The sequence below is a fragment of the Podarcis filfolensis genome (assembly GCF_964270895.1).
Source record: "Podarcis filfolensis genome assembly, chromosome: 3".
In the NCBI taxonomy this organism is placed as follows: Eukaryota; Metazoa; Chordata; class Lepidosauria; order Squamata; family Lacertidae; genus Podarcis; species Podarcis filfolensis.
Window position 1 is genome coordinate 92,169,850 of NC_139606.1, and position 27,050 is coordinate 92,196,899.

Consider the following 27,050-nt stretch of genomic DNA (forward strand, 5'->3'; position numbering starts at 1 on the left):
GATGTCAATGTGTTCTCAGGAGCCAAAACACTACGGTCGAGCCAAATTTCCACAAACCCTCCTAGTGACAAATTAATCTGCCACCTGCCACATCTGGGAGATTCAGTCCCTAAATCAGTCCTTGTGTTAATTAACTATACAAGGCCCGTGGCTTGGCGAACACTTTTGGGGGTCAGGGGATGGGGCTTGTAGGTTTGCAAATGCAGCTGGTTTCGTTTATGAAATTGCACTTTGTTTCCATGGAGCCAAACCAGCGTTTTTATTATGTTTAACTATATTTACGGGCGGTGGGGTTTTTCTTAGACCTAGCAGCCGACCACAGGCCAAAATCTCTGAACTTCCAACCGCGGGCGCGCGAGCCTAGATATACTATGCCGAAGCAAAGGTTGCAAACAGCGCCCCCAGCGGCCCCCTCCTGCAAATTGAAAATGGAGGCGAATTCGCATCCAGTTTACAATGTTAAAGCAAGTTATTAAATGCCAACCGCCTCCTTCGGCTTCCTTCTCCACCTCTCCGGGTGTCAGTTTTGGAAAATGGCCGCCACTTCAAAAGAGAGAGCTGCCACATAGGAGTTAGCTGCATGCCCCTTTAGTGTCGGTGGCGATCCATAAGGGATCGCGACCAACGTGCCCCTCGCCCCCAAGCACCACCCTCGCGCTTCGGCTCCAAAGGCGCGTTTCCCCTTCCTGAAGGGCGGGAGGGGAGCCCGGCAGCCCAGGCGCCTCCTTCTCCGAAATGCTCGCCGCTCTCGCAGCAGTCCCAGAGCAGGCTTGGTGACAGCCTCGGGAGCCACCGTAGTGCCGAGGATGGCTTCCACAGTTGCTGCTGCTGCCGCTGCCTCCTTCTCGCCCTCCTCCGCTCGCGCTCCTGGCGCCCGTCGTTCGTCACCGGGAAAACGCAGCGAGGGCCGCCGGCTCCGCGCGCCAGCCGGAGGGCCCCCCTCCCGGGAGCAGCAGCAGCAGCAGCAGCGTGGCAGGCGGCTCGTGCACTAAAGCAGGTGCACGCTCAGCCTCCTCATTGGTAGCAGCTGCGGCAGCCGGCGCCTCGCGGGTGTTTCTCTGCTCTTGCCTCCTTCTCCCTCGCTCCCCTCCTCCTCCTCCTCCTCCCCTGCAGACAGGTAGGATGAGCGCGAGCAGCGGCGCGCGCCGTGTGTCTCTCTCCGTCCTCCTCCTCCTCCTTCTCCGCTAGCAACTGAGGGGAGTGCGGACTCGAAGGCAGCAGCAGCGGCGGCGGCGAAGGGTCGCGTGCCTTCAGCGGTAGAGCTTGGCTAGGGGGGAAGGCAGCAAAGAGGCTCCCTCATGCAGGCGGGCAGCTCTCAGGTAAGGAAAGTGCGCACTGCGCCGCGGACGGGGAGGAGGAGGCGGGAAAGCCGAGAGGGGCTGGTGGCCACCGAGGGAGGGTTGCGGCGCTGGGGGAAGGTGAGAGACCCGAGGAGGTGAAAGAACTTCGCAGCTCTCTCTCTCCCGTTCGGCACCTTGCCAAAAAACCGCGCGGGGGACTCCGACGCGCGCCTCCCAAAGTGACCGGGAGCTCCTGAGAAGGGGCGGGTGGGTCGGTCAGAGGAAGACCCCCAGCGGCGGGACTTTAGAAGGGAATGGAGCCGCGGCGCTGAGGAACGGCGTATTCGTCGCCGGCGAGGGACCGGGGTGAGGGGAGAAGGGAGGGGACGGGAGTTCCCGCCGCCGGAGCGGGGCTTTTTTCTGGGTTCGGCTAAGGTGACGTTGGTAGGAGGGGGTGGCCGCCCCCCGGCGCGAAGCCTGGAGAGGGCAGGCCGGTTCTTGCATGCAAAAGCACCACTGCCATCCTGCCGCCAGGGAGCGCGCGACGGACGGGCAGCGCGCGGGGGGCGACCCGGCGTGGGATAGGTTTTCCTTTTTTGCAGGCGGAGGGCCAGAAAGTGCCTGAGCGAGGGGCGCCTCCTCCGGGAGGGGGCGGGAAGGTGTGCGGAGGGAACTGCCCGTGTGCTGCTGAAGCAAAGCTGCCTGTTCCTGTCGTTGCAGACCGTTGCAATCCCGATGCCCTTTGCGGATGAAAGATGTATCATGGAATGAACCCGAGCAGCGGGGATCCGTTCCTAGAGAAGCGGCGGCGGCAGGAGCAGCAGCCGCCACCGCCGCCGCCCCCACCACCTCCACCGCCCCCGCTGCTTCAGCGCTCGCAGTCCAGACTCTCCCTGGTGGTCCTGTGGTTCCAGCTGGCTCTGTGCTTTGGCCCCGCGCAGATCACAGGCGGTGAGTGAGCGGCGAACTCATGTGACAGGCAGAACCGGGAGGGAGGGAGCGAGCGAGGCTGGCAAGCTGCTGACGGGCAGGTTCCCCCTTCACGTAGGAGGAGACAGCCTCCGGCTATTGATCTCCTATGCACAAATGCTAAAACGGGGGAAATAATCATCCCACGGTCTTGCCCGGCTGCTTCTCAAACCACCCGATTCAAAAAAGGGGGAAAACCCAGCCATCCCATCTTGAAGGCAAAGTGGCCAGCCCCCTCCCCTCATTGCAAATGCTCAGGGGAATGACCTCTTAAATGACTGCTTCCTAAACGTACTGAAAATGAGGATTGCTTGTAAAGAGCAGAATAATCTGATTCTTCCTCTAAAGATGCTTCTGTCCCCCTAGATACATGGAAGGACCTTCTCCCACCCCGCTCAAACACGGAAGGTTCTTCTTCAGGAAAGCACATAGTCATCAATCTGTTCATGCTCTACTTCATGCTAAAGGGAGAACCACTGTGTGGTTTCCGCCTTCCAAGAAAAAGAGATATTAATCAGAGGAAGTCCAAGCACCCTTGCACTCCCAAATGTACATGAGGAAAGGCTGCACACAGATGCTCAGTGGGGAAAATACTTCCTCTCTGCCCTGATGATAAAAAAATTAAAATCCTCCTACAGTGATATGAGGCATCCACTCACATGGTTAGAAATCCCCCTGGGATACGCCAGGCATATATAAACAGTGATCTGAACAAATCAGTCCTTAAATATTGGGGAGTCTTGCACCCCCCTCTTCAGAGTAACAGGCTGAGATAAAACAATAGCTATTGGCTATTTGAAGGCTGATCTGATATAAGCAGAAACCCCACGCCCAGTGGCTAACCCCGAGACAAGACTGGCGGTGAGGGATTGTTGTAGCAGTGAGACTTCTTATGTAGCCAGAAAGGGCCAGTGAGATGAGGCAAAGATCTTAGTCAACCAACCCCAACTGGCTTTTCACAGTGACCCTTCTATGAAACTATGAGCTGTCCAGAGTACTAGCTGAGCTAAATGCCGCTGTTATAGCAAATTTGCATGTATCATTTTTGCAAATCCCCTCCCCACCCCTGCTCTTCTAAAGAGAAATTTTGTCTTCTTTTCAACTTTTGGGGCCAGCACCAGAAGAAAGTCCTTGCAGTGCTTTCAGAAGAGTACTGTTCCATTTGGGGATAATACTGGAAACTTTCAAATCTTTGTTTATTCCATCAACTTTGAAAACTCTTTACTTAGGATTTAAGGTTTTGGTTATTATTTCCAAACCAGCACTTAGTTTGTTTGTTTCTCCCTAATATTCTATGACTGTGATGTGTTTGGAGCAAGACAAACTATTACCACCAGTTCAAATAGGCTCTCCAGTTAATGTTGGACTGCAGCTTCAGCTGTCCCTGACTGTTGGCTATGCTGGCTGGGGCTGATGGGAGTTGGTGTCCAACAACATCTGGGGAGCCTACATCCTTGGTTTATGTAAAAGTGCTGTGTCCAGATGTGGCCATCAAATCCCTCACATTTACTGAAGGGAAGTCTGTATGTGAAATTACTGCTTGGATTTCTCATGTAGAGGTGGTTAAAAATGAGATGCCTTTCAAGGCTAGGTGCCAAGATGGGAATCAAATAGTATGTAATGCCTCTTGGTTTTAACTGGAGTCTGAAGGTTTTTGGTGGCCGTGAAGACAGTCATCATTGGTATGCACTCAGCTTAAGTTTGTATCTGTGGTCAGATGTTTTGTGCTATGCTTCTGTGTACGTTTACAAGGTTGGAGCTGCTTAATAGAGGAGATCCCATGGGAATGATCCAGGCACAATTCAACATAGGATTTAAGCTCATTGAAACCAATGGGTTTATACACATTTAACTCTGTTTAACTCTCTCTGCCTGAGAGTTTGCAGGAAGCTGTATGGGTACTTTGGCAGGAGATCCAAGGACACAAACAAGCTGATGTTTAAAAAATAAATAAATGAGGGTGTCTCATATAGAAAATAAAAACTAGATGGATATACTAATGTTTTGAAGTGCTGTGAAATGTGTGATAGTGTCACTCAGTTTTCTGTGGGCCAGCCAATGGCAGACAAACGAGGCAGCTCTTTCTGCAGATAAGGCTTTCCACAAAACCTGGCAGTGTAGGCTTGTGCATGCAATTCCCATATTTCCCCCATTTCTCAGATTTCAGTAAGTGGGGCTACTACCTGACCTAGGCACTATGGCATGATGTTAAGTGCTGTGCCAGATGGCCAAGATTTGAAACAGCTTTGTAACCACTGATGTTTTTACATATTTTCATCCCACTGTGGGCATTGCTTAATTACAAGAAAGCATCATTACTGCTGCCAGATTGCATTGTTTCTTTTGGTTTTGTTGAGGCTGCAGTCTTTCTTACCCAGGGCATCTCTCCTGTGCTTGCAATATTCAAACCAGAAAAGGGAAATGGAGTTCATTTTTTTTAAAAAAAAAACTTACCCCCAGGTTGTAATGACTGCCTTTGCAGGTGAACCATGGCAGCTATCCTTCTGACCTTTGTCAGGATTCATGCCCTGAGAATGAGTGAATTTCCCTGCTAATTTTAATCTAATTCTGCCACCAAATGAAATAGTTATAAATACTTCCTTATAAAAAAGAACATGCAGGGTTGACGTTACCCACAATAAAAGTCCCTGGACCTATATGTTTGTAAATCGGCAGGCTTTATCCACTGGGGGGGGGGGTAGTGTGCAATTTCATCAAGTTATTTCAGAAGGAATAAAAGTTAAAAATCTTTTTTTAAAAAATTCCAGTGGTGAATATGTAACAAACAGAGATAAATGGAGTAAATTTGGGTAGTCCCTGAGCAGAATCAGGCAGCCTGCAAAACTTGAGGTTGGTTGTTTTCTCAAGTGCCAAATTGGAATGAAATGAATCTTGTGGTCATTGCACCCCCCCAACATCTGTACTAATATAAGTGTTCTCTAGGTCTAATGGTATTAAAGTGTAGGTCTAATGGTATTAAAGTGTACATAATAAAGCTAAATGCGAAGAACTGAGCTTTTATAGAAATAAGCCTAGTTCAATTCAGTTTTATTGCTGTCAGCCACAGGCCACCATAGAATAGATGGAGAAAAGTACATAATTAACTCAATATGAACTCAATACAATACAAACCTTACAAACAATTTTAGCAGACATTTAACAGCAAGACACTATATATATATATAAATTCTGCCAAAGAGCAAAATAAAATATCAATAAAACAAATACAATCTGCACAAGATATTATTCCTGCAGAGAATAGAAACAGATTCATTTTTTAAAATGAAAGAATTGTGTTGAAAGCTGACCTCTCTCTCTCGACTCTAAAATGCTGAGAATAAAGTAAGCAATGGCAAACTGTTCCATGTAATAATGAAGTGCCTGGCTGTTTTAATGTTTGGTTCTGTAATGGATTCAATTAATGGTTGCCTGAGGACAGAATTTAACTTCTAAACTCCTTTTATTTTATATCTTCCTGCTCTGAAGGCTCTGTTGACAGCAAGGCTCTGCTGTTTTACCCCAAATCAATATAACATGCAAACGTTTTCTTTTTCTTGTCAGTAACTCTGTAAAGAATAATTCCGCTTCCATATTATTTTTGCTCCCAAAAACACAAACCTGAAAAGGATGCAGAATAAAATTATTTCCATAAGTAAATCTAAATGAAAAGCACCTAGGAAAGTTATACAGTACATTCTTTCCAGATCTTTATGTTCAGCCAGTGATACACTATTAAGGGTAACACATGATGTTTGCCTTGCTTCAGCAATAAATGAGGCAGTTGGTGTGTCTGTTCCTTGCTTGTGGAACTCTTTGTCCTTTAATATTAAGCATGCACCATCAGTACGGTAGTTTGTTTCAAACACCTGCTTAAGACTCTTCTGTTTACACAGATCTTTTCTGATGCATTGCTCAGCAATCAGCTATTGTGTATCCCTGTCTAGATGTTGACTAAGCATTTCTATCCTATTTTATGGATGTGTTATGTTCACCGCTGATATACTTTGTTTATTGTGCTGTATATAAGCCTACATACCAGACCAGATTCAAAGTGCTTACCCTTGTGTTTAAAGCTCTGAATAACCAGGTTCCTAAGTATCTGAGAGAACGCCTTCAACCACACAGACCTGCCTGCGCCTTGAGATCTTGGAGAAGTACATAGCGTAGTAGGGACACAGGGAAGGGCCTTTTTGAAGGCGACTCTGGGTTTTGTAATTCACTCTCTGCTGACATGTTCCTGGCCTCTTCATTACACTGTTGTAGAAAACGAGTCAAGATATACCTCTTTCAGTAGTTTCCTTTTTGAGGAGGGGTGGGGTGAAAAAAATTATGGATTCAATATAATGCTACTGTCTTTCTTCCCTGTGTTGGGACTTAATATAATTGTTTTTATTATATTTCATTGTAGGGTATTGTATATTTTTCTTGATGTAAACCAGGGTCTACTGGTGAAGAGTGTAATACAAAACCCTTAAATACATGGGGGGGGGGAAATTAAGAAAGTGATATAACTTGTTACCTACCTCTGATAGGAAAACGATTAACGGAATTTTAATTTGTGTTTGTGGTGAGTAACATATTTTGTTCGGTGCAACTGTTAATGTATTTTGTTCTGTCTACGAAACACTGGAGCGATGGAACTTGCCAACTGACGTGGAAAAGTTTAACACTGAAGAAACTACACAGACCATTTCTTCTAATAATCCTGCCAATCTGAAATTATCTGCTATCTTACTTTTCAATGTGTTTAGAGAGCCTGTTGCCTAATTTGTCCATAAATGATTCACAGCTACTCCTACACTCATAATAAAACAGCACATTTTATTGGGGAAGTTTGATGGTGGTGGATATGTTAATAAGTTACATATAAACTTGGACTTCTAAAAGAAAAGTATAGAGCTTATAAAACTCTGGATTTTCATGTTTAAGTTCCTTATTGGACTTTGCCACCTTTGCTCAGTTAAGAACATTGCAAAACTTAGTAGCAACAGCTTCTTCAGGCATAATGTAGTCCAAGTTAAGCACTTTAAGAGCATTTTCTCCCTGTCATGCCTCCACTGGAGGAATCCTTTTCAGAGGATGACCTAGAGCAGGCATAGGCAAACTCGGCCCTCCAGATGTTTTGGGACTACAGGTCCCATCATCCCTAGCTAACAGGACCAGTGGTCAGGGATGATGGGAGTTGTAGTCCAAAAACATCTGGAGGGCTGAGTTTGCCTATGTCTGACCTAGAGCTTCCGAAAGCAAACAACACAATGCAGCATCCCTCATCAAAGGACTGTGAGGCAGAGCAGAAGGATTCAGGGCCTTCGGGGTCACAGTAACCTAACCACCTCAAGACACAGAATATGAGGTGGAAACAGAGTGGCCACAAAGTCCTAAGGAGCACAGGCAACTAAAGTTGCAGGCTCCATCAGTCAGAAAGCTTGCCAGAGGAAAAAGGACCCCTTGGGACTTATGAGTTAGCTATTCCTTAGAAGTAAACCAAATTTGCAAGCAACATGGATGTCTTGCAGCTGCATTCTGGGTGTGGCACTGAAGGCTCCTGTTTAGAAGTCTTTCATTTGAGGCACAGATTGCTGGAACAGCAACTTTATACCAGATCCTTGACCACTGGTGGAGGAAGAGGAGTGTGGCCCCCTGCAGCGCGATCCCGGTGGGGTGCCATCGCTCCTGCCCGCGCTGGGCACCATGCCCCTGCAGGCAGCGTGCCACACCCCCAGGATGCACTCCAGCCCCCCCCCGCCTGCTCTCCACCCCCCCAGGTGCTGGAGCATGAAGCTCCGCCACTGTCCTTGACTTGCATCCCTGTTTGCTTGGGCCCCTTTTTTTGGACCTCCCCCTGTTTCTAGACCTTTTCAGTACCTGCTGAAAACCCATTTATATTCTGAGACCTTTGCCTAGCAAGCAATACCAGTTGGCTTCTGTTTGTTTTCCACTGACCTATTATTATTATTATTATTATTTTATTAACTGGCTTTATTTTTCTGTACACTGTCTTGTTGCTGCAGTGAAAGGTGATATAGAAATATCTTTAACTTTAGTTAATAATAAAATGGGTCTTGGGAAACTGTTTTCTAATACCTTGTCAAAAGGCTCAATTCATGCTGTTCATGGTCCCATTGATTTTTCATTGATACACTTATACATGCTGCAGTTATCCTAATAGGCTTAATGGGAGAGGGCTGCATATTTGAATTCACATCAGCATTTATTACAAATAGGTTCATATTCATTTTTAAAATGAATTTACCCTTCAAAGAGTGCATGAATGGATGCATTTAATTTGTAGGCATGCAGATAATTTGTTCTGTTTCTGAAGCTGGTTGGTTCGTATTGCTAACTTCTGCAATAAGCTCTGCGGCACCTTGCGAATAGATTCCATATTTTTCCACTGGGTTGTTGTAGTGGAGGACAAAACAGTTTCGCTTTCATGAGGTATTATGGGACAAAGAGCAGCCTTGTACTTTTAAAGACTTATCTGACTTGCAACACATATATTGTGCATCAAAGTCCATTAACAGCATGACTGGTGTTTTTGACATGGAGTTAGGAAGCCATGTCATAAAACCCATGTCATATTGTCTTACTTTATATGGAATGACTTGGCACATTACATGGATATTTCCCCCCCAGAAATAGGCATGTATATAAACCTTTCCCACCTAAGCACAGCAAAGACATGCAGGTTTGCTCCTGTGACTTAAATGTATAATTAGGAAAACCGATTTAAGCTTGCACACCAGAGAGAAAATTCAGACATATTAATGTTAGGTTTTTGCTACCACCTGCAAACTCCAACAACTAACTGAATCAAGTTCTGATCTCTGGAGTTCTGTATGAATACTACTTAATTGAACCAATAGATTAATTTTCTTTATGGGAAATGGTTTATATGAAATGGGTTGCACTTGTACAGGACTAGTTGTGTGAGATAGCTCTTCAAAGTGCACCCCAGCCTCAAACAGGGTTGTTTCTAAGGTAGGAGTGGACCCAGTGGCGTAGCGTGGGGGGTGCAGGGGGGGGCGGGCCGCACCGGGCGCAACATCTGGGGTTAGGGCAAATCCATGGGTTAGGGGGCGCAAATCCACGGGTTAGGGGGCGCAAATCCACGGGTTAGGGGGCGCAAATTACTTGCCTTGCTGACAACCGACGCTACGCCACTGAGTGGACCCATTGAAAGTACCCATTACCCATTGAAAGTAATGTACATAGGCTAGTCATATCCATTAATTTCAATGTCTACTTTGAGTAGACTGCTCTTTTCTTTTTTTTCTTTTTTTGCAATCTTCAGTAAGCCTCTATTTCTTAAAAATGTTTTATTAATTGTACTTATAGCCTCTCTACACCAAATGGTCCCAAGGTGGATTGCAAAAATTCTCACAATTACAGCAAGTGAATTTTACATAATAATAATAATAATAATAATAATATCACAAAAGTAACCAATAGCAAAGTTAACAACACAGCGGCAATGTACAGCAATGCAGTCCTGTGTTTATGGAGCTTTGCCAAGTTAACCTGTGCTATGTATGGAAAGCTGAGAAATGAAATTGACAAGATGTTCTTGTGCTCGTGGGAGACATGTCCTGCATAGCAGAAGGGGGTGTGGAGTTTCAATAATAATAATAATAATAATAATAATAATAATAATAAATTTAATAAAGAAACCAGAAGACCTGAAATAACTCTGGAGTTGCTGCAAAGGAGATAATTCTGCTGATGCTTGCTATTTCAGTTTAATGAGTCTCGTGGCAAGTGTTTGTGCACTCAAGCTAATTTATATATTAAAGCCATTAAAAAGGTATACCAAATAATGGGAGATGGAAAGGTGGGGTGGGGTGGTGAGGAGAGATTGTGCTACTTCTCATGGGCACTGTCCAAGGTACCCAATTAACTTACGGAACAATTGCATTGCACTTAAAATTTAACAATTGCAGTGAGTGGGTTTCTGCCACCAGACTATTGTGGTTTGGGTGCTGGCATCATGCGACTTTCCTGCAACAAAAGTGCTAGTTTGAGAAAAAGCACCTACATCTCCTGCAGCAAGTGCACTGGCTTCAGAAGAGAGAGCGCAATTAAGGTCCTCATCTATACTGCATTTATATCCCATCTTTTTCTTCAGGGAACTAAAGGTGGCATACAGGGTTTTCCTCCTCATTTAATCCCCATAACAAGTGTAGGTTAGGCTGAGAGGCAGTGACTGGCCCAAGGTCACCCAGTGAGCTTCAGGCCTAACTAAGTGAGGATTTGTACCCTGGTCTTCCAGGCCCTACAATAACCACTGCACCACGCTGGCTAATACAGTAGATCCAAACAATATGTGTAAGGATCTTCAATACAGAGCCATAGTGTGTTGTGACAGAGGACTGGTGCTTCTGCAAAGGGCCATGAACAATGAGACAGCAAGGAAGAGTTTATAGTACTCCTATATATGGTTTGTTCAAAAAATAAGAACTTAGTCAGAAAGAACTGGGAAGAATTTGGTTATATGTACAGAGGAGTTAAGGGATGCGGGTGGCACTGTGGGTTAAACCACAGGGCCTAGGACTTGCCGACCAGAAGGTCGGCGGTTCGAATCCCCGCGACAGGGTGAGCTCCCGTTGCTCGGTCCCAGCTCCTGCCAACCTTGCAGTTCGAAAGCACGTCAAAGTGCAAGTAGATAAATAGGTACCGCTCCGGCGGGAAGGTAAATGGCGTTTCCGTGCACTGCTCTGGTCCGCCAGAAGCGCTTAGTCATGCTGGCCACATGACTCGGTAGCTGTACGCTGGCTCCCTCGGCCAATAAAGCGAGATGAGCGCCGCAACCCCAGAGTCGGCCATGACTGGACCGAATGGTCAGGGGTCCCTTTACCTTTACCTTACAGAGGAGTTAATATACTGGGAACATAAGAACGTAGGAAATTGTCTTATACTGGCCTATCTAGCTAAGTATTGTCTGTACTGACTGGCAGTGGCTCTTTGGGATTTCAGACAAGGGCCGCTCCCAGCCCAACGTGGAGATGTGTGGAGCTGATGGTCTACCACTGTGTCACAGTCACCCTAATAGCAGCATAAGAAAGCTAAGAAAGTGCACAACTGCACTCGGAGGTGGCATGGCTCCTGTCCAGTGTGCTGGCCAGGGGCTACTGCCCATAAATTGCTAGGAACCAGTGGATGACAAACTGTGAGAACAGCAATTGGCACCATTGGGTTTGGCCTGGGTGATGTTGACAGTTTGATGATTGGGGTTTGTAGTGGAGCTAAATCCACCAGTTAATGAAATGAGGCATTAACTCAGAATAAAGAAGTAGGATCACACTATTTTGTCTACTTATTGGCATGCAGCGTATGAAGCAATGTGTTAGATGCCAATATAAAACATTCTCGTAACACTAATAATTAGTATTCAAGCAGCATAAGTACTTATGAAAGAGACAGACATTTTTCTCTGCATCACATCACACAAACAATGCTGCAATATTTTAAGACCCTGTGTGCACAATGTAAAACTGAAAAGACTCAGCCCACTCCAAAAGACAAATAAATAATGTAGTAATTAGGGGTGTTTTGGTTTGGTTTTTTTTTGCTAGCATAGCTTGAAATTCTAAGTGCCCTTTACGAACAGCATAATTGGGACTAATTTGCTTATTAACCTTAACCACAACAACCTGGGAACCAAATGACAAGGGAGGCAAAAGAAGGGCTTATCATTGTAGGCAAAATGTGCATGTGGGTGAAGTCTACACAGTCACTTCCGCTCTTCTTGTTCTGTGGGCAGTGTTGCACTATATAAGGTAATTTAGCGGAAAAAAACTTCTTTGCAGATGACTAAAAACGCCCGCTTATGGGGCATGTGGGGACAGGGAAAGGTATGCCAAATGGCACTTAATCGTAGGGAAACGTCTGGCTAAAAAGAAACTCCAAAAGGAGAAATGGAAGCAGTCTGCTGAGAGACACCCCTCTTTATGCTGGGCTTGAAGCAACTTGCAAAAATGCTTGAACCTGAAGTCCATTATGGTCTCCTGGTGGCATCTCAAGTGTGGTGCCTGTGGACACCCTTCCCAAATTTTTACCATTGTTTAAACCGAGGGTTGTTGTTGTTGTTTTGCAAAGGGTGGTTATTTGGAGGAAATGTCCTATTTTTGTGGGGAGAGTGTTTCTGCTTCTTTGTGTTTTATTCGCAGTGTCTATATGTATTCTGCCTGTTTGCTGGAGGGTTCTGGACATCACACTTTTTAAATTATTCTGTGAAATGTGTATTTTGTGGTGCCCACAACAGTTCCTTCAGTTTCCAGACATGCCCCTAGGCCCCAAAACGCTGGGGACCTTGGATCCACACTCTGTATGTGGGACAAAAAAAGTTCACTGAAAGGAGAAGGAGGTGAATACTGATGGTACAGAAAGACTTGGGAGTGAGATAGATGTGAGCTGGAACTGGAAGTACAGTAAGCAATAGGAACTGGCAACACAGGAGAGCAAGTGGATGCAAAATAACTACCTATTACCCTCCACTGCTCTGTTTTGGCTTGCATTAGAACTCCAGTGTGGATTCTCTCTCATCTTCTGGCTGCAAATAGAAAAAAAGGAAGGAAGAGTGCATGAGCAGGAGGCCCAGGGGTTCACTGTGTTTTTGATTTAGGGTGTGAAGGATCATCTATAGCTGTTGCTGGTATTTGTGTGCACTCTCTCTTAAAGGAGGATCAGTAAAGGCACAAGCAGGTAGGTGGCAGTAGAAGAACAGGTGAGCAGGCTAATGAGTCTTGCAATGTGATTTCCAAGAGCTCTGGGTAGATTCCTTGCCCCAGGAGAGCATAGTCATGCCTTCTAGCTCACGACTGATGAACATCATAGGGAGTTGACCTTGTTTTCAAGCATGTTTGCTGTGGTGACCTGATATTTGGGCTTGTACTACTTTGGCGTGGGCAACGTGGTGTCCTTTGGATGTTGCTGGACTACAGCTCCCATCCATCAGCCTTTGAGCATTACCAGTAGGAGTTGGAAGTCCAACAACATCTGGAGGGTTCCACGGCAGCTTTCCCTGTGTTACACGGTATGGGATAATCCAGTTGTGTATACATTGGGGTGGTTTTCTTCTTCCTTGATTTGGTTCAGCCATTGACTGAAGAGGTTAATTAATCCAACTATGAACATGTTGGAGACTGTAATGAATGATGTATTTCAACAGCTGCTAGTCACAGTGACTGTATGAGCTCCCAGGGTTCAGAAGCAGCATGCGGCTGAATAGCAGTTGATGAGAAATGAGAGTTGGGATGGCTATTGCTATCTTATTCTGCTCTTGTGTTTCACAGAGGCATCTGGTTAGCTACAGGAAAAAATTGGATGCAGGGCTGGATGATCCAGCAGGGCTGTAGTTATGCTCTTAATGAATTGGCCAATTTTTCAAGGACAGCTAGTCTTGTAAATGGGGTCAAAGGTGGCATTTTAGCTTGAGTTTGAATGGATTTGAAAAGCAAACCTCCCCCTCCCCATTTCAGTCTTGTTGAAATTCCTGCAGTTCCTTTGTAGTAGGCCAGGACTCACCTGTGAATTACTGAAACATCATGGCTGCTCTGCTGCCAGAAGTTTGTGTCATCCCAGCACTTCGAATCATGTGCAGGACCGAGAAGCTCAGAATTTATTGTTATTGGCAGCCCAGTTGGGTTCTCCTCACCCGCTGCTGTGGGAGTGCATATGAATAAAATTATATTCTAATTTATTATCACATTACAAGAGACACTTTAAATAATTTCCTTGATGCTTTCAATAGCAGGTATGCATGGCAGCACACTCTAGTGTATAGAATCTTCCGCATATACAGCCTTTTGGAGAAAACACTGCATATAAAGTGGTTGTCTTAAGGGAGGCCCAGCAAATTTAAGTAGATTTTTATTTAATTTTTTATGACCATTCAAATACCAATAGATAAGTAGGTCCCCCCACTTGTTGTTATCCTGTCTACTACCACCACAAGCTTTCAACTAAACTGTCAATCAACTTACATAGCAGGAGATAAAAAGAGAGGTGAGAAGTGGTATAGACATGAATATACAGGAATCTGCATGTCAAGTAGCCCCAGGAACTGTGACCAAATATTGTTAAAATCTACTCTTAATACACCTGTTAAATATTACCCACTCTTGGCAGACAAGTTAATATAAGAATAAATCTTGGCATGAGGAATATTTTCATTCCTTCATAACCATAACAAAAATTGAGGGTTATTCCCCAAACAACATGCAAAATAAACAACTAACTGTGTTGTACCTCCAAGCTGAAAAAGCAGTACCAAGATCAACAAGTTTGCCTTTTGGATGTGAATTTAAAGTAATATGCCAAGACAGAATAAGGGAAGGCGGGGAGAGATGTCAGATTAAAGGTGTTCTAAATGTACAGAGTTTTCTTTTCCTTTTGGCAATGAGAGAGATTTTTCAGGGTCATAATTTTCTAAAGGGTTTATTTGTATTTCAAACAAGACTAAAATTATAATACTAACGCAGCCAAGCTTTTGGGTTTTACTGCATCTAAATATATAATGCTTTTTTTAAAAAAGTAGGACAGATTAAATGATGCATTCCAGTCATCTGGTACCTGTTCTTACTGATTGTTTATAGTTCACAGGGCAGTGGCGGCGGTGATGCCCTGTGTCTAAATTCTAACATGTTTTCTGAGCAAGAGTTTTGATACTTTTAATCTGGGCTTGAAATGCTCCTGGTTATTTCATGCCAAGCCACATACTTAATGGACGTAGATACTTAATGATAGAACCATGACAAAATAATAGTAAAAAGAAATAGCATCTTTTTGTGTTTGCTTATAAAGGTTTTATATGCATGCTCTCCCCCCGCCCCCCTAAACATTGAAAACAGCAGAAGAGATTTGGAACACAAGAAGGCTAATAAATTGCACACACTTTTAAAGGGCAGAGTCGTGTCTTATTTCCTCCAAAGCTTGGCTTGTTATCCAGCTGCTCTGACCTTGTGTAGTTTCATCTGGAGTGGAGTGGCCAAACAAATCACAGTTAAATATGGCTGCTGGGTGCAGACATGGTGCCAAAACAAGCCATGGGTCATAGGCCAACAACAAACATGGCTTCACATCATAGTTAGTTATTGGAAAACAAACCATGATTGGTCTTCAGGGCTGGGTTTGAACATCCAAGCAAGCCGTGCTTATGATTTAGTGCTATATGTGAACCAGGCCAATGTTTCTTTCTGTTAACCATTTTTTATGTTGTCTGTGTGTCCATTTATCCACTTGTGTACAGACTAGTCTATCCTGACATATTGGGAACCACCCCAGAATCGTCATTATGTAAGGCAGCCTATTTGACCCACAGAAATGGTGTTATGGCATTGCTGGTAGATTGTGGCTTGTATCACTCTAGAAAATGTGTGTGAAGCTTCTGAAGGCGTTGTCGCAGTAGATATGGGGGTCAGATGTGGTTTGCCCAGTGAGGCAGAGCCACAAAGAAAGCATCCTTTCAGGTATGCCACTGTGCTTACCGGGATGGGAAGGAACAGTGTGGTGGGAAGGTTGGCATAGTGTGGTACAGCAGCAAGAGTACCAGATTGACTCAGCCTCTGTGTCGTGCCAATCACCCCACTCCCTCACCTCTCTCCCTCCTGGTAGGCACCAAACAAGCCACTTCTGATGGAGACAGAATTGGCACTGTAGCTGGTTGTTGTGGTTTTTTAATTGGGTCTGTGTTGTGATCATAGAAGTCTATATACATACAAAAGGCATCTGGAAAAGGCCAATACCATTGGGTGTTGGGCTAGAGACCTCTGTTTTAGAAAGTAGTGGGCAAAATAATAAATAAGAGAACTTGTAGAGGATGAGGACTGAGGAAAGTGCAATGTGTGAACTAGAAACTTCACTTTTAAGGGAGCAAGTGCTGGTATTAGGACATTTCATTGAATTCTTTCCTTCTGTCTGTCTCAACTTAACTCAGCCTTGTAATGGCTGATAACCTAAATCAGTGCTGACCTTGGCATTTGAAGAAGACGACAGCAACCTATTCTTGACAGTTTCTCCTGCAGAAACTGTTTGGCATTCTTTCAACATTGACTGTGGCAATCTTATTTTCAAGCAAAGACAGTTTCTGTAAACAATAGCTGGGTATAGTGTTTGTGCTTCAGCTCTGCTGCTTAAAACCCCAGGGTACTGTGCATTAGGGCACCTCATCTTTCATATTTTTAAAAATAGAGCTAGTGGTATAACATTTTGCTCTGTATACACATGGTATTCTGTCTTTTGGCTGTGCATATATTTGCTCCCTATCCTGCAGCATAAATCTCTGTTGATGCACACCTGTTTATTGTTTTTAAACTTGTACATCCACACTTCTTCTTGTCCTACTGCTTTCCCCCAGGGAAAGCCAGTCTTTAGCGCTCAATCGGAGCAAATAACAATTCGGATTTCCTCTGGATTGACGGTTGTTCCAATTCAGCACTAAAGAGCAGTTTTTCCCCGAGAAAGGAGTGGGGCAAGGGGAAACCCACTCAGACCCATGCTTTCTAGGCATGGTACAAGCAGAAGTGTGACAAGCCCTGATTGTGTGCACACATCTTTTACATACATGAGCAGTTTTCAAAGATTGGAAGTGGCAGCTTCAATTGCATCAGCACTGGGAGGCAAAGCTGAAGCAATCGAACCGCAACAGTGCTATTTTGAAGCCTCCACGGCATGGAGGAACCCTTCCTAATAGTGATTGTTACAGTGATTCAGCAGCTAAATATTCCAGGGTCTGTGGGTGTACTTTGTTGCCTCCTTGCTGCCTCAGTATAGTAGGTCTTCTTTGTTGTTGTTGTTTGTAGTTTACCCTCAAGGAAAAGCAACATTGTGGGAGTTGAACTTGCATAAACTCTCTGCAGAAGGATCACAATATCATCTAATTGCAGAGGAGCTCAGAAGTGATATTTGAGATCATATTTCACGTCAAATACATCCCACAATAATGTAAATTATGGATTATTTACTAGATAATTTTTTTTTAGAATTTGTGGAGAGGTGGTAGGTTTCTTTAGGCTATCAATAGTATTAATATTTAATTCCTCTGCTATGTATCTAATCTATAGGATTTGTAGGATGTTGCATTAGATATAGCTTTGGCATGCATGCATGCCAATTTGTCCATCTGTTCTTTCATCCCCACAGGGCAAAACTAGCATGGCATTTACTCATAATCTCTTCTGTTTTAGTACCTTATTTTCTGAGCTGTAGTGAAACATTGACATTATGAAAGTGACTCAGTGATTGTAGGTGGGGGACACTATCCCCATCTTTTCAGCTGTGTTTGTGTGTGAAGTCCATTCAAAGAGCTGTAATTTTAAAGTTCTTGAGTAAAACTTATCTTATAAATAAACTGTAATGTTGGCAGGAAAAGGAAAAGTGAAGTGTTTGTTTTGGATCTATTAAAGAGATGGTTCAAATTTAAAACTTATCATTGTACAGAAGGGCACACACACACACACCCATGCCTAATGGCTAGGGACACAGGAAGCTGCTGAAAACTATATCAGACTAGTTGTCCATTTAGCCCAATATTTTCTACTCATGCTGGCAGCAGTTCACCAAGGTCTCAAGCAGAGATTTCCCCCATTAACCTTTTAATTGGAGATTGAACTTGGAACCTTGTAAATGCGACATGTGTGCCCTCCATCTTAGGTTCAGGTCTTCATCTGTTATGACTCTGACCCTGAGCAGCAACCAGGACTCTGAATCAGCTGGTTTAGGAAGATAAGTGGTGCTCATTTTAGGTCGTAGCACTGATCTGGAGCTTGTCAGCTAAGAGCTTATTGAACTGGAACCCCTAGAGAAAGTACCCTGAGCCTTATTCCTCTGAGGAAATGGTCCCCCTTTGTACTCATTAGTGCCTATTCATTGCTGCCCAGTGACCAGCTCAGACAACTTAACAAGGCAGGAGCAGATTGAGAAGTGACAGAGTGCTATTCTCTAGGCTAGAAGACTATTCCTTTAAGACTTCCCTCTCTTCAAGAAGGAAGTGGAGCTTGAGAGTCTCTCATCTGTGAAGATCCAGTTGAAACCAATTGTCTGCTTGGAGCTGTCCAAGGTCCTGCAACTATTACCAGGTCCTACCTGCCCGTTCTAAGGTACACTTAGGCATCCATTGTCTATGGGCTCCTGCTCATGTTCAGAACAGGATACCCCTGTAATTCTTGGCCTGGCTTTCAATAGCCTTTTAAAACGATTACAAGGCAGCTGAATTACACAAAAATCTCATGGCACATACAACTTTCTGTCATGTCTGATAGATTATAATCAAAGAGTTGGTGTTGGGGAGGCAGATGAAGCAAATGGATGCTTATGTTGTACTGCTCAATATACTGCTTATTTATTATGTTGGTTCTTAGCTTATTCCAAAATAATATATCCAGGGATATCTCATGGAGATGTCTGTATGCTATATGCTATATTCATATTGGGCAAGTCCTTTATATTGACTGAGAAGAGACAAGTTACTCTGTACCCTTGGGAAATCTCTAGAGATATCTTAACAGTGAAAAAGAATGGATTATTGAGCTATTAACCTTCTCACAGTGTCTACTGGAACAGTGAATAATCTAATGGCATGGGTGCACACACAGACACAAGAAATCTATTTTTGAATTAGATGAATAAGTTTTGCTATTTGCTCTTTCCCCGTGTTAATTGGAGTTGTCCCAGGAGGACTACACAGCAAGGCTCTTACCTGCCCTGCCCAGTGCAGTCCTTTGTCCCCAACAAGAGCCTCAAGAATCCTGGACCCTCATATCTTAACAGAGGTTTTTTTTTTTAGCCCAGATTCCTTTTAAAGTGGGTCATGTTTTATCATACTTAGGTCAGGGGGGTTCGTGGATATTTTGTCATGATTGTAATCATTCAAAAGTTCTGTCATTAAGATTAAGAGGAAATCCTTAATTCTCAAAAGATTTAAGTTTAATGGACAAATAGTACTTGGAAATAACAGAGTTAACGAAGTCTAAGGATTGCTAAGTTCTGCTATGCAGCAAGGCCATCTGTATAGCAGGCCCCACAGACTGAGCACAGGTAGAGAGCAACTGTATTAAAGAAAGTGCTTGCAGAGGAAATAGCTTAAGAAGCCAGCCTTGATGTGCTTGCACTCTGTGCAGCAAGGAGAGAGCTAAACTGCTCTTTGTATTTACAACAAGGGTCTGTGGTGACTGCCAGTCTATTTTCTCCACCAGAAGAGAATGTAAAAGGCACAGCGAGAGTGCATATGCATACATCAGCGTATGACCGTAATGTTTGCTCATCTGTAACCACATCCATGCAATATTTTGCTACTATTGTAAGTGATGCTCCATGGTGGTGGTGCATGTAGTGCTCATGGTCTGTTTTGATACAGTGTAAGGTTGTTGATAAATGAACCATGCAAATTATTCAAGTAACAAGATTCAAAGGGCAAGTAATGAGTCCTTATGACACACACACACACACACACACACACACACACAATAGGAAGTGTGTGCTAAAAACGAATTGTTTGTGGCTGCAGATTCTCCCCAGTACTTATTGTTGGTTAGCTCAGTCTCAGGGTCATGAGCCCCATGTTGGGTGAAATATTCCTGCATGGCAGGGAGTTGGACTATGATTATGGTGGCCCCTTCCAACGCTTCTGTGATTTGAAAAATGATTCTCCCCAAAAAATAAAAATTGTTTCCTATTTAGATATCCATCTAATGACCATCTCATTAGTCAAAAGCAGGCCCATACTTCCCATTGAAATACTTATAAGTTTATGTTGATTAAAATGGTTCTTCATTCTAAAACTTTTTCCTGTTTTTTGTGCACCACAAATAAAATATGTGCAGTGTGCATAGGAATTTGTTCATATTTTTTTCAAACTATAGTCCGGCCCCCAACAGTGTCTGAGGGACAGTGAACCGGCCCCCTGTTTAAAAAGTTTGAGGACCCCTGCCATCTAGCATAAGGAAACTGTTATGTTTCAGTGCAAAATATGGGGTCCAATTTCCCTAAATAAATAATTCGACTCTCTAGTCTTTGCACTTGGGGTATGACCTTGAGTGACAAGCTTCAGCTCGTGGCATGTGTTCAACGGTAGTTTAAAACATACTGAAAATAAGAATGACCTCCTCCTTCAGGGAGTGGTTCAAGCAGCCAACTGATCACACAAGCTAGCAATTGAAAAGCAACACTAAAGAGACTTAAAAGCTTATCTCTTTATGTTTTGATGTTCCATTGCTGGATGTTTTAAGTTTGCATGCAATGAGTTCAGATAGGGGAGATATTGGCTTATTGCTACATAAAGAGCATTAAAGCATACTTTTGTAAAAGGCTGGCGACTTTAAATTATAAGCAAGCCAAGAAATCAGGTTAAATGTTTTATAATGTCATGTTTGCCCATAATCCCTTTCAACTTCTCTCAGAGTAATTACATCCAATTCTGGTGTAATTACTCTGGAGGAATTCAGATGTAATTACTTTGCCATCTTATCTGTGCCAACTTCAGTGCTTACTACTTTGTGTTCATTTTTTACGTATCGTCTTTTGTTTTGTGTCTGCCTTGCGCCAGGAGTGATGTAGTGAGCAAGCTAACAGCAGAAAGGGGCATTCTTTACCATTCAATGGTTTGCCCAGGGTCAACAAATGTATACTTAATGGTTGCCCCCACCCTAGATGACCAGACAAGGCAAAATGCATGCCTGAATTATAGATGCCTGTTGGAACTATTTGCAACACTGCAATACCAAAATGGGAATTTAAGAAACCAATCTTATGCCAAATATAGTGTAGGGCAGAAAGAATTATGGAAGGTTGACTTGCTCCATGAGATAAAAACTACATCTGGATTTAGTAATGGAAATATTCCTACAGAAATTTGAAACTCCAGACCATAGATTGGCATTTAAATACATAGCAGGCAAGTATGTGGATTATCCTTAATCCTGATATTTAACCATGCTGGCATCACCTTTGGCTTGTTTGTATTTAGGGGTCTATACTGTCTAAGCTTCATAGACAAGCTAACTTAGCATGACTAGGAGGCTGAAGGTAATGCACAGGCCAGCAACCAGCCATTTAAGATTGGACACAAGTGAGACTGTTTGTTCCAGAGAAATGCAAGTATTCAAGGGAAATTGGTTCAGGGCAATGCAACCTCTCAATCTTCAAGTGCAGCTTGTACTCAGGAACCAACCAGGTGGATACGTCAGTTTGTATAGGCTCACTGGTTTTGCAGCTAATGTGGGTTCTGGTACCTAGCAGTCAAAACTGATACAATAATCCAGAAACAGATTTACTGCCTCTTCTGCTTCTTTGAGAACTGAGTCCTAGTCTATATCAAAGGGAGATAAGCTGGATGATGGATCAGTTCTAAGATTGACATATCACTATTGAAAGCCGCAGAACTTTACTGAGCCCTATATTGATGTTCTGTCCTGGGCTGAAAGGTCCTGCACCCCCCGAAGCCTTGCTTCTCAGCTCAGCTCAATGCATAATGCAAGAATACACAGGGGAGTGTAGGGTTTGGATAATTGATGAGTAGATCTCCTGGAAGGCTTGAGCTGTTCACTCAAGGAAAGGAATGGAGAAGAAATTCGTTTGGTTTGTTAACCTACCTAATTTGCACTTCCTGAACCAATGGATTAACCAAAACAAAGGTATCATTTTGAAATCCACACTTCTTAAAATTCTCCAATCTAGAACAGATAAGGAAATGGGGAGAAGTATTGGAAAAATGAGAGGAAATGAAATTGAGAGATTTGTCTAACTCTAATCCAGTGGACGGCATTACTGATTTCAGTATCTGGATTTGATAGCATTTTGTCTTTCATGAACTCCTTCTCTACTAGAACTACATCTTTCCCTCAAGACATGTGAGTTCCTAATTCCTCTGGATCATGGGCAGACATCGCTGTATCTATAAAATGGTATAGTACCACCAATGGGAAGTGTAGGTGGGGTTTACAGGGAAGGAATATGCTGCTATTTCAGTTACATGTACTTAGGCCTGGTCCCAGGCTTGGTTACCATAAGACAGCCTTTGCCAATCTAATGCCCTTCATATGTTTTGGACAACAGCTCCCATAAGCCACAGTCAACAAAGGCTGCAGTAGGGCATGGGAACAGGCACAAACGTAATAAATATATATTTACATTGCAACAACAAAGAAATTGTATCTACACATACTTAGCAGCCATTTTCCTTTAGAAAAGCATACATTCTTAAAAAGTGATCTAAGTTTAATATAGTTGCTGCAGAGACAAACTCAGTGGCTTGCTGTTCAGTTTAAAGTGGTCAAGTGTGTTGAGCCTAATTATGAGAAATTTAAGCTGTTGAAGAAGAAACATTTTAATGTGTCTTTATTTTTGCTTTAGTCACTGACTTGAGCAAATAGCATAGTAAGTTTCCTTTTACCAAAAACCTCTGTTAAAGTCAAATGTATTCTGAATTAGCAAGTGCTTTCATGTTTGGCTGCAATCCTTATTTTCTCCCTGTCACTTAAATGATTGATCTTTCTATCAGACTCCATGGATTCTCTGTTGTGATTCCACCAATCATTAGTGCCTTAGTGCCTAATGCAGATAGATAGATTAGATAGATAGATAATGGAGGGAATCTGTGATGGCCGAAAATTCAGAATCAGAATAAAATATCTGGGTTAGGGGTAGAAGAATGTCACATGGCAGAAAAAGTGATGGCACCCAGGAATCTGTAGAATGCACAAAAGGTATCTACCTTTCCATGGATTTTCAGTGGATTTTGCTTTCTTTGCATCGTGAGTTATGGATCTTACAAATGGAGGAGTTCAGGCAAGATAAGATTGCATGAGAGGTGTTTTTTCTGGTTTCCCTCTCCCACCTTCAACCCTCTGAGGCCCTGAACCTCCAGAACAGTGTGGGAGGTGGCACCAAGGATAGCAGGAGTCTGTTTTCCCACCTATGTGAGCATCCAGTTCTCATAACAAGAGCCTCTGCTGCATCTGGCACACTCCTGCAAACTGAAGGGGTCTGTCTAATCATGGAACAACAGATCTGTATCCAACCCATAGATTTTAACTTTTTCAGTCCCTGGAAGTTGTATGGAAGGGAGTCGCCAAAAGGGATGCAGTACATAGTTTCTTCTGATATTGCCAATCTTTTTGCAACCTGCTAAAAATAGTTTGCTGAAAACATAGTATCTGGCTGTGTTCATGCATTTGCCCCTTTCAGTTTGTACAGTTCCATTGTGACTGTGCTGTGGTGGTTGGGTTGCATAAATTAATTCACAATAAGAGAAATGTGGTCATTTGAATCCCCTTAATTTGCGGCAAACTGTCATTTCAAAATCCTGCTACTCTCTTGCCTTTTTTTTTTTAACTTGGCATATGAAAGTCATTATCTGTAGAGCTGAAAAATTGCCTGTGACTGGTTGCCCAGGTCTTATAGCTTCTGTGCTATTACCTAATAATTTGTTTTGCTCTGTTTTCGCAGTATTGTTTGTGTAGAGCTATCAGCAAATCATTTGATTTTGGCTTACAAAAGTTTGTTGTTGGTGCCTAGGAATTGGAAACTTGAGCTACATTAATTAGCAACTAGGAATTGGAAACTTGAGCTACATTAATTAGCAACAACTGTTACTTCTAAAACACGTACGGTCCACCCTATTCTTATGCCTCTCCTTTGTAGAAGGTTCCCTTAACTTGTGCCCTGGATATGTTATTTGTTAAAAACTATGCCGCCTTTCATAATATCAGATTTCAGGATGATGGAAAGTATAATACACACCCCACAAGAAAACCCAAGAGAACAGAAGATAAAACCAGCAGACAAAATCTTACAAAAGACTAAAAGTACAATTATATGCATGCCTATATGAAAAGACATGGGTGGCGCTGTGGGTTAAACCACAGAGCCTAGGACTTGCCAATCGGAAGGTTGGCGGTTCGAATCCCCACGACGGGGTGAGCTCCCGTTGTTTGGTCCCAGCTCCTGCCAACCTAGCAGTTCGAAAGCATGTCAAAGTGCAAGTAGATAAATAGGTACCGCTCCGGCGGGAAGGTAAACGGCGTTTCCGTGCACTGCTCTGGTTTCTCCAGAAGCAGCTTAATCATGCTGGCCACATGACCGGCTGTACGCCGGCTCCCTCGGCCAATAAAGCAAGATGAGTGCCGCAACCCCAGAGTTGGTCACAAGTGGTCCCCTTTATCTTTTATATGAAAAGAAGATAGGTATGGGCTCGTCCACTTCCTTTTCTACTGTGAGTTCTAGGTTGGAGAGGCTTTTCTTTTGTCTCACCACTTTCCCCAGGAAAACCCACAGTTTACCACTGAATCAATCAAGTTTTCTGGGGATTAACGTTTGTTCTGATTCAGCAGTAAACAGTGGGTGATTTCCTGGGGAAAGTGGTGAGACAAAAAAAAACCCCTCTTGGACACATGCGTAGAAAACATGGGACAAACGGAAGTAAACATAGGACAAACAGAAATGTGGACAAGTCATAAATGTATAGGACTGCAGCTTAAAACTTGTTATAGTAAATCAATACAGTACTTTACAGTGTTTGGGTAAACAAAAATGCATTTGCCTGACAGTTAAATGATAGCAGCCCAAAACCTGCTTGATTAAATCAATAAAATAGTTTAAAATGCCTGGGTTAACAAAAGCATCTTTGCCTGGAGGCTGGGCGAGACATTCCATAATCAGAACATAGCTGCTGAGAAAGCTGTCTCCTGTGTAGGTGATCTTCATGCTTCATATGAAGGAAGTACATAGAGAAGGCTCTTGTGAGAAGTTCTTAAAGAACAGGCAAATTCATACAGATGCTCCTTCAGTTATTTGGGTCCCAAGTTGCTCAGGGTTTAGTATCACCAGAAATTGTGCCTGAAATGGCCAATGAAACTATGATGATGATGATTCACAACATCAAATTACAACATAAAAGCACAAAATACAAGATTAAAAACAAGAACGAAAAAAACCACAAACCAATAACTGTCCTCCCCGCCCATATAGATGAACCATATATGAATGAATCAGGCTGGTTTGTTGGGACCATTTTGGGATGATTTTGAGGCATTCATGGATAACACTATCAATTAGATTTCATTCTGGAGCCTATTAGTTGGTGCCACGCTCTGTACTTCCCCCAATTTCTTCTACTTATTATTGATGGGTAGGGGATTCTTTGAGCCAAACCGATGGGGATCTGTGCACTTTTCTACATAGACAATAGGTTGGTAAGCCAGCTTTATCTCCCCTTTGCATTATAAATGAACTGTAATGTTTTCCCAGCATTTGGACAAGGCATTGAGAGTAGCAAGAGATTTGAATTTGCCTGGAGTAAACAAGCAAAGAAAATACATTTCCCCTGGCCAGCAAACACTGGCTGCCCTGAAGTTCCTTCTTCATCTTAACTGGCACAATCAATTTGTAATAATGGTCCCTTTAAACACAAGATCCAGAGTGTTAGAAAAAGGGGATGTGCTGGAACAGCTATGACAGAATTCTGACTTGCCTGCGAAGCTCATTGTGAGATCTGCTCAGATTCTGCATTTAAAGCTAAGATCTGCTTCAAATGTAATGAATTCTCCTGTATGGAAAGCATTTCCATGTAGAAAAGAATAATGAAATGTGTGCATTTTGTTGCACAAAGCTGCAATAGGTAGCAATGATTAACTGCGGCTTCCTAGTAGCTTTTCTTTTACTGATCAGTCATTTAATGATTGCATTATACTGTTTTTATTGATGTTTTACATTTTACTGCTGTACACCACCCTGATTCTGCAGTATAAATGGCAGCATATTAATACTTTTGTAAGTATACTAAATAAATAAATGTGAGTAAGCACAGCCAAAGGGGGAATGTGTGTGCCTGTGATTGATAGATGTGACACATTTCCATGCAATTTTTTTTATTTTTACTCAAAAATGTCTGCATAGGAAATGCATAACATTTCATCTTGCTCTAGGTCTCTGGGAGAGAGGACTCTTAATATCAGTCCCACTGGCACCTTTGTCCTTCAACAACTAGGCACTGAAGCTCCTCCTTTAGCATTCAGTCCTTTGCAGACTAGATTAATTAAGTCATAACCAGACCCTGCTGCCCCAATCCTTGGCCAGACATGACTACAATTCATTGTGATGAGCTCTAATTATGTGTCCTCTTCCTTCCACTTTGGATGGAGGGATGCATGCTTTTAACTGGGATTCAAAAAGTGCACATCCATTCTGTCCTAATTATGAGAATTTTTCAACCTGCAAACCACAGACAGGGTGATTCATTGTGTAGCAGAGAATTGATAATGTAGAATTTCAGTAATGTGGTCATTTCGTTGTGACAAGAATAGTTCATTATCTCAAGAGAGATCCTGGATTCTTTTCTGTTTCCTCTCTTTCTGTTTTGTCAATCACGGAAGCAAGCAGGATGTTTCTCTAGTACCTGTTCTTAAAAACTTTGCCGAGGAAAGAAGACTGCAGTAGGATATGTCTTATATCTATGATAGCACATTTATTTTGTGCATTTCTTAATGAACCAGAATAATTATAGTGTGCAGTATTATGAAGAATACAATATTATGTCCGTTGGGTTTTAAAAATAAACATACACACACACACACACAGTCCCAGAACCCTGCAGCCCGTCTTTTTCCATAGAGAAGGTTGGCACATGGAGGGAGGAGAAAGAGCTGGAGCTTCCCCAAGAGGTTCTCTTGATATCAGCTTTGTCATTTTGGTGCCAGAAAAAGACCCTTTTAATTTGCACAGCATGTGCTGTTAACTTTCCTTGGTTGTGGTTTCACCAGTTCTACTGAAATATATGGCTTTCTTTTAAATGTTGGTTTTATTCCTACAGTA

General features: G+C 43.1%; 1 protein-coding gene across 3 annotated transcripts in view; it reads left to right on the forward strand.

The window, feature by feature from the left end:
• Positions 1–676: 676 nt before the first annotated feature.
• Positions 677–27,050, forward strand: part of SUSD4 (sushi domain containing 4) — a 75,840-nt gene continuing 49,466 nt past the window's right edge. The window contains exons 1-2 of one of the 3 annotated variants that reach the window (XM_083605289.1): positions 677–1,319; positions 2,001–2,231. In XM_083605289.1, the coding sequence (XP_083461415.1) occupies positions 2,036–2,231 (196 nt within the window). In that variant the 5' untranslated portion in view covers positions 677–1,319; positions 2,001–2,035. The remainder of the gene's footprint in view (positions 1,320–2,000; positions 2,232–27,050) is intronic. The other 2 variants (XM_083605290.1, XM_083605291.1) reach the window with 2 other exon arrangements.